At 52.0% G+C, this 8,542-nt stretch overlaps 1 protein-coding gene across 1 annotated transcript; it reads right to left on the bottom strand.

Moving 5' to 3' along the window:
* Window positions 1-881: 881 nt before the first annotated feature.
* LOC136479583 (uncharacterized) lies at window positions 882-1,448 on the bottom strand. Its single transcript, XM_066477403.1, has one exon. The coding sequence runs from the start codon at window positions 1,446-1,448 to the stop codon at window positions 882-884; it is 567 nt and encodes a 188-aa protein (XP_066333500.1).
* Window positions 1,449-8,542: the final 7,094 nt, after the last annotated feature.

Below are 8,542 nucleotides of genomic sequence, written 5' to 3'. Positions count from 1 at the left end.
TAAGGCAGCCAGGCAACCGGTGAGTCTCTGCACGCCCTCGATGTTGCGTATGGGGCCCATGTTGGAGATGGCCGTGATCTTTTCGGGGTTGGCTTCGATGCCGCGCTTGGATACGATGTATCCAAGTAGTTTCCCCTTTGGAACCCCGAAAACACACTTTTCAGGATTCAGCTTGATGTTGAACCTTCGGAGGTTTGTGAACGTCGCGGCCAGGTTTGCGATCAAGTCGCATGCTTGAGCCGTTTTGACCACTATGTCATCAACATAGACGGCGATCGTTGGTTTTGGCCGCTCGGCCTGATCGGGCTGGTCGAGCGGGTCGATTTGGTTGGCGAAGCATTGCTGCATGCACCTTTGGTAGGTGGCGCCAGCGTTCTTCAGGCCGAAAGGCATGGTTACATAGCAGTATGAACCATACGGGGTGATGAACGAGGTTGTGAGCTAATCAGACTCTTTCATCGCGATCTGACGCCTGAGTAAGCATCCAGAAAGGAGAGGATTTCGCAACCCGAGGTGGAGTCAATTATCTGGTCTATGCGTGGTAATGGGAAATGATCTTTTGGGCATGCTTTGTTAAGTCCAGTATAATCGACGCACATTCTCCACTTCCTGGTCTTTTTTCTGACCAGGACATGATTGATAAGCTAGTCGAAATGGAAGACCTCCCTGATGAACCCGGCCACCAGGAGTTTGGTGATTTCCTCGCCAATGGCCCTGCGCCTTTTATCGTCGAAGCGATGCAGGCATTGTTTGGCGGGTTTAGAGCCTGGGGTAAGGCATAGTGCGTGCTCGGTGACCTCCCGGGGCATCCCCGGCATGTCAGACGGCTGCCATGCGAAGACATCATGGTTGTCGCGCAGGAAGTCGACGAGCTCACTTTCCTATTTGGCCAGAAGCTGGGTCCCAACCCGAATTGTCTTGGTTGGGTTGGTGGGGTCAATTTCCACCGCCTTGGTTTCTTTGAGCGGGCGGAAGGCCAACGAGGAAGTTGGTTGGTTACAGTCCGAGGCTGCCGGGACCAATGACTCCCCGAGCCATGGGAGCTCGGACGAGTTGATGACCATAGTGGCGAGCTCATAGTGTTCGCGGTCACACGTGAAGGCGTGTGAGAACGTGCTACTCACAGTGATGACGCTGTTCGGTCTCGGCATCTTCAGCTTGAGATAGGTGTAGTTGGGGATTGCCATGAATCTTGCATAGCATGGCCGCCCCAAGATGGCGTGGTAGGACCCTAGAAAGTCCACCACCTCGAAGGTGAGAACCTCCGAGCAGAAGTTAGTTCGGCTACCGAATGTGACGGGCAGATCGAACTGCCCGAGCAGGTATGCCTGCGCTCCTAGGATTACCCCATGGAAGGGGGAGCCCGCCGGGCGGAGTTCTGATCGGGGGATGTGCATGGCATCGAGGGTGTCGATGTACAGGATGTTGAGGCCGTTGCCGCCGTCCATCAGCACCCTTGTAAGCCGCTTCTTGCAGATGATGGGGTCGACGACAAGCAGATAGCGTCCTAGTCTTGCGACATGGGAGGGATGGCCCCTCTAATCATAGGTGATCGAAGACTCTGACCAGCTGAGGAAGGAGGGGACGGCCATTTCGGCGGCGCATGCCTCCCTATAGCGTACCTTATGCTGGCGTTTGGAACAGATGGCGTCGGACCCGCCAAAGATCATGATGCACTCCTCAGGTTCTGGGAAACCGTCCCCGTCCTTGCTTGCTGCACCACCCCTCCTGACTGCCGGCTCCTTGCCATCCCCCTCCTTTGGCGCGCCGGCCTATCGAAGGAAACGTTTGAGGAGCTCGCACTCCTTGTAGAGGTGCTTGATGGGATAGGCGTGATTGGGGCACAGACCATCCATGAGTTTGTTGAAGTGGTCAGGCAGTCCCTGTTGGGGCTGCCTGGGCACACGTTCAGCTGCGGCGATCAACGCGGTGTCGTCCAACCGGCACCGGTCCTTCCTGTTCTTCTTGCCCCTCTGAGTGGAGGGGCCTTCATCTGGATCCACACGCTTGGGCTTGCCTTTGTCCCGGCCTCCGCTGAAGACCGCTCCGACCTCCTCCTCGCCAGAGGCATGGTTGGTGGCGACGTCGAGCACATCACGGGTGGTGCGGGGTTTTAGGCAGCCAAGCTTATGGATCAGGGACTTGTAGTTTGTCCTAGAGAGGAAAGCACTGATGACGTCTACGTCGACAACATCAGGGAGGGAGTTACAACATTGGGAAAACCTACGGATGTAATCTCGCAGGGATTCGCTGGGCTCCGGCTGGTAGCTTTTGAGGTCCCAGGAGTTTCCCGGGCGGACGTACATCCCCTGGAAATCCCCGACGAAGACTCTCTTGAGGTTTGCCTAGTCGCGGATGCTGTCGTGTGGAAGGAATTCGAGCCATGCCCGAACATGTTCCCCCACGCAAATGGGAAGATATTGGATGATGAAAAAGTCACCATCCACCCCTCCAGCTCGACAGGTGAGCCGGAAGTCTTCGAGCCAGATGCCTGGGTTCATCTCCCCGGTGTATTTGGTGATGTTGACTGGAGGCCGGACACGCTATGGAAACGGTTCTCTCTGGATGCGCCGGCTGAAGGCCCGTGGCCCAGGGCCCTCAGGGCTAGGGCTTCGGTTATCCGGCCGGTGACCGCGCCTAGGGCGCGTTTCACCGCTTCCCTCGATGGTTCGGCCAGGGTCCGTGTCGCCTGCTGCCGTATGGCGGACGTCGTTCCCGTGTCGGGCCCAACAACGGTTGCCAGCGACGCTACGAGCGTCCTGGTGCGGTTGGTGTGGGGCAGGCGCCTGGTTGGACCATGGCGCGGCTGCCGCTCCTCGAGCCGAGCCTGCTGGCTGTGGTGGCGAGTGAACAGATTGATCTGGCTGGTGTGTCCCCATCCCCCCAGTGGGGAGAGAGGGCGCGAGTCGGAGTCGTGGTGCGGAGCTTTCCGCCTGTTGGACGGCGGCTGCTTCTACTAGAACCCAGAGGTTCCGGTAGACTGCCCGCTCCTGAGGGTCGACGGGCTCAGGAACACCGTGGAGAAGCATTGCTGCAGCAGCGATATTCTGGCCGGCTCGGGTGAATTGTGGGACATCGTTCCCCACGCTCACGATGTCGTGCTGAACCTGATGAGCGCGACCCTAGGCACCACCCGCTGGGCCAGGCGCATGGGGCACAATGTGCCGCACCGACAGCGCCGGTGCAGGCGGCGGCTGATTCTGCCGTCGTTGTCGTAATTCCTCAGCGTGTGCTTGCGTAGACGCGAGGCCTCCCGCACGCGGGTCCAGAGGGGTGTGAGTTTGCACAGACTCTGCAACCACCGACGGTTGTCGCAGAGCATCCGCCATAGCGTACTCCCGGGACGAACAGTGGCGGGGTGCCACGTCACCGATGCTTGAACCGTCGCTCTCGCCATCACCATCCGGGAGTTTGTGGGAAATGGCAGGAACGAAGCCCGCCACTCCCATGAACTCGGACGTGAGGGGGGACGGTTCTAGCATCCTATGGAGCCCCCGAGCGTAGGCATCCGCGGAGGACGCAAGGCCGTGGGGGAACCGATCATATGGCATTTGTGGCATGGGTGGTACATTTCCTCCGGGTGACTGAAAGCTCTAGTTTGGTTTTGGTTAATTGATGAAACCCCAAGTGCTAACCTAGTTTATCAAAGTGATTATGAGATAGGTAGCACTACTCCAAGTGATGAAGCAATGGCAAAGATCATGACGATGGTGATGGCATGGTGATGGTCAAATGCTTAAACTTGGAAAAGAAGAAAGAGAAAAACAAAAGGCTCAAGGCAAAGGTAAAATTATAGGAGCCATTTTGTTTCGGTGATCAAGACACTTAGCGAGTGTGATCACATTTAGGATAGATAGCCGTACTATTAAGAGGGGTAAAACTCGTATCGGAATGCGGTTATCAAAGTGCCACTAGATGCTCTAACTCATTGCATATGCATTTAGGATCTAGTGGAGTGCGAACACCCTTGATAAATGTTTGTAAAAATATGCTAACACATGTGCACAAGGTGATACACTTGGTGGTTGGCACATTTGAGCAAGGGTGAAGAAGGTAGAGTCGAAAAGGAGTTAGTCGCGCTGGTTACAGGCTGACCGGACGCGTCCGGTATGGTGACCGGACACGTCCGATATTTGGTGGCGAACTCAGCGACCGGACGTGTCCGGTCACCATACCGGACGTGTATGACTCAGCAAACGCAGTGCTTGGCAGATCAGTTGATCAGACGCTGGTAGCATCCAGTCCGGTGTGACCGGACACGTCCGGTCGTCCATGGGTGCTTACTGTACTCGACCGGACGCTGAGGCTCAGCGTCCGGTCAGTTTTTAACTGACGCGTCCGATCGGCCCTGGAGGCTTACTGGACTTGACCGAACGCAGCGGCTGAGTGTCCGGTCATTCGTGTATGAGCATCCGGTCGTCGACAAAATGAGCAGCAACGGCTAGGCTAGTTTGAACAGGACACGTGGCAGTCTGGGGCTACCGAACACGTCCGATAGGCTGACCGGACGCGTCCGTTATTCACGACCGGAGCGTCCGGTGCTGTTTCCGGTGCATTGTGACCGGAGTGTCCGGTCGACGCGCAATCAGCCCGTTTTTTTAGCCAATGGCTCTATTTGATGGGGGCTTCTATTTAAAGCCCCATGGCCGGCTCGAGCTATCTCTCTTGCACATTTTCATTGACATAGCAACCTTGTGAGCTTAACCAAACACCTCCCACTCATCTCCATCATTGATTCATCATCATTGTGAGATTGGGAGAGAATCCAAGTGCATTGCTTGAGTGATTGCATCTAGAGGCACTTGGTATTCGTGTTGCGCTACGGATTTTGCTTGTTACTCTTGGTGGTTGCCACCACCTAGATGGCTTGGTGCAGTGGTGGAGGATCGGCACGAGTTGGTGATTGTTCGTGGCCATCTCCAGTGATTGTGAGGGGACTTGTACCTTCCTCGGCGAAGCGCCGAAAGGTAACTCTAGTAAATTGCTCATGTTATTGAGTTACCTCACTTGTGGGTAGGTTCTTGCGGTGTCCTATTGTGTGGACGAGGTTTGTGAAACACCTCTTAGCCGTCGAACCACCAAGTGTTGGTCGACACAACGGGGACGTAGCGTGTTGGCAAGCACGTGAACCTCGGGAGAAAATCGGTTGTCTCTTGCCATTTGGTATTCTCTCGGTGATTGGTTTATATTCATCTTGTGATTGATTCATCCCTCTACACGACGGTATAATCACCCTACTCACACTCTTACATTCTTGCAAACTAGTTGTAGCAAGCTCTTTAGTGTAATTAGAATTGAGAGCTTGCTTTGGTATTTAAGTTCATCTAGTGAAGCTCTTTAGTGTAGCAAGATTGAGAGCTCTTAGTGAGTAGTATCATAGCAAGTTGTGTGTGTAGTAATCATTGCAACTAGAATTATTGGATAGGTGGCTTGCAACCCTTGTAGAGCTAGAGCAAGTTTGCATTTAGCTATTTGTTATACTAATCAAATTGTTCTAGTTGATTTGTAGATTTTTTAATAGGCTATTCACCCCCCTCTAGCCATATTAGGACCTTTCAGTGACTGGTGAGAGATAGCGGATAAAGAGCGAGTAGTACGCATATTACTTACAGTGGGGTTTGAGCAGAGAGTTTGCTCGGAAAGAAGCGCAGATGCCATGCCGTTGAAGTCGCGTGTCCCGGAGTCGATGGAGGACGTCCCTCCGATGGGTGCCGGGTCGTGAGCCTCCTTGCGGAGGTGGAGTACGCCAAGCCGGTCGGCGACGAAGTCCAGGCTCCCGAAGTGGAAGGCCTAGGCTAGCTCGAAGACGAGTGAAACCCGCATCCCGACGGGCGAGGGTGCGGGGAACTCCAGCGAGTCGAAACAAATCGTATCGTCCGAGCCTGCCAAGGCGGGGGTGGCGGAAAAATAAGTCATCCGATGACCAAAAGAGTGTTGAACGTACATCGTCTTCCCCACGGACGGCGCCAACTGTCGGTGCAGAAAGTGATCAACTAGTAAATATTTGTAGTTTTGCTGTATGTTGTGATCGAAGATGGCCTAGCACTCAATGACACAGGATTTATACTGGTTCAGGCAACGTGCCCTACGTCCAGTCGGGGTCGGTCGGCGACTTTATTCCTGAGCCTAGGTGCTCGAAGTCTGTAGTGGGGTTACAAACGAGAAGGAGAAAGGAGGGGGTATACAAGAGGTTCGGAAGGCTCCGACCTGAAGGGTTGCGGTCGGAACTCGGAGGTGCTGCGGTTGTAAGGCGTTGGTGTCGATCTAGTGAGTCTGAGCTTGAAGAAGTCGATCTCCCCTAGTTGGAGGGAGCGCATCCCCTTTTATAGATGAAGGGGGTGGCTCTTTACAGGTGAGAGAGAGAGAGAGTACAGATATTTCTAAGCCTTGCTGCCTACGGTGATGAAAACTGGATAATGGTTGAAGCCTCCCAATACTGTCGATGTCGCTGTAGGATGTCAGATGTGCACGGGGGGTCGAGATATCTTCTTCAGGAAGGATGGACGCCGGTACCTGCAAATACTTCTGGATGCCTGGCGGCATGTGAGGAGCCGCGCTATGTTCACTCGGTATGGCAGATCCTGGAGCCCATACTGCAATCGATGTCCAGAGACACGTGGGGGGCTTACCGTATGGGAGTTTCTAGCGGCCCCTACAATACTTTGTGTCAGGGTGGCTGTAGAGCATTGTTTCACGCAGGGTATGGTCCCTGGTATAGTGGTTTTGACCTGTGAGCCATGCCTTGCCTTTCTCCGCACGTCATCTGGTTCCTTCTGAACGGGAAGCCCCCGGTCGGATGGCTCCAGTCGGCCCTTAGTGCGCCGGTCGGAGAAGAGCGGTGAGCAGGCTTCCTGCGAGCCCTGGTCGCGGGGTCGGAGTCGCGGGGTCGGAGTAGGAAGCAGCGTTTTGGGCCAAGCCTTCCGTTTGGAGAGACTGCTTGGAGACGGCTGGTGCCTGAAGCGAGTGCTCTGGTCGGAGAGGTGGGCCGAAGAAGCTGACGAGCGGGCGCCTGTTCTTATGGGTAGACCTTCCGATCGACGACCGGACTGCCCTTCCGGCCTGTTGTGTTTTAGTTTTTTGGGCCGTCCCATGAAATATATGTTTGTTTTCTTGGGCCGAGTCCGGGCGTGGAAGCCGGTCCTCGAGGGACCCCGGGTTTATGAACCCGACAATTGTATACTACGTGAATATCATAGCATCTTATATAGTACTGAGATTTTAAAAATAAGCATGAACAATAAAATAATTAATTAGAGTAAAAGAGAAAATAAAAAACTTATAGAGAACAGAAAGACAAAAGGGAAAAAGAAAAAAATAAAAAAGAGTAAAAATATAAAAACAAAAAATAAAATAAAATAAACAAATTAATCAATTACAGCAAAAATAAAAAATAAATAAAATAAAGGTAAAAAGTAAAAAAATAATAACAATTCACATAAAATAAAAATAAAAGATAAATTGATGCATGGAGAATACAAAGGATAGGAAAAAAAAGAAAGAAAATAACAAGAAAAAGAAAAAAGGATAAGAAAAAGAAAAAAAGAAAGAAAGATTAAAACTGAAAAACATGAATCAAAAGAAAAAACATAATTAGAAAATAAACAAGAAATAAACAAAAATAGAAAAATAGAAAAAATAAAAAAGTGAAAGTAAAACCAAAGGAACAAAAAAGAAAAAAGAAAGAAAGGAAACACGTACTGCCTACTTGCTCGCACCTGAGAATCCTGCATCCAGCCAGTTTGCGTGCAGTCATCTTGCGTCCAGCAGAATCATTCGATCTGGGCCGCATGCTAATGGGCCGTCTCATTCGAGCGAGCGGCGGAAGCGCGGACGAAGCGGGATCGGCGCAGGAATCCTCTGCGCGGGAAACCATCGGCGCGCGGTTCCAGTCCGAATGGGCCCGACCACCCTTTTGACAGATGGGCCACAATAAGGAACACGCACACGCATCATGTGTCAACTGATGGGGGGAGACGGAGACGGAGGCAGAGGGGCCACAGTAAGGAACACGCACAGGCCAGCCCAGCTACACAGTGGTGCGGAATGGGCCTAACTACAGGCTGGTAACACCTGAGAGCGCTGCATCGCTCGGAACGGAAGAGTAGGGAGAGAGTAGGGAGAGAGACCTGGAGTTGGTGAAATCGAACGAAAGATTAAATTTAAGATGGTACATCCTGATAACCTAGTACATTTTGATAAATCTTCAAGGATGATAAAAAAATCTGTGCAAAATATGGCAAGGTGGCAGCAGGATACAACATTCTAAACTTTGGAGCAAAACTCAGGCAACCACAATGCAAAATTTCTAAAGAATCTTGCATCATGTCGGATGTCTGTTCACGGTTTTCTTGAATTTTTGGATGTTACAATGTCCTACGGCAAATGCCACTAAACTGAAATGCATTTAAGCAAAGACACAGCTTTAGAGTGCTGCATGAGTAAAATACAGTTGTAGCTCAATCTTAACTGAGAACTTAGAAAGTGGAAGTTCGTGCTTATGAAAAAAATAATTAATATTTTGACTCAACAAACACTGCACTTG

The sequence above is a fragment of the Miscanthus floridulus genome, chromosome 9 (genome assembly GCF_019320115.1).
Source record: "Miscanthus floridulus cultivar M001 chromosome 9, ASM1932011v1, whole genome shotgun sequence".
Lineage (NCBI taxonomy): Eukaryota > Viridiplantae > Streptophyta > Magnoliopsida > Poales > Poaceae > Miscanthus > Miscanthus floridulus.
The sequence above is the reverse complement of the archived record's forward strand: the minus strand, read 5'-3'. Positions and strand labels throughout refer to the sequence as shown.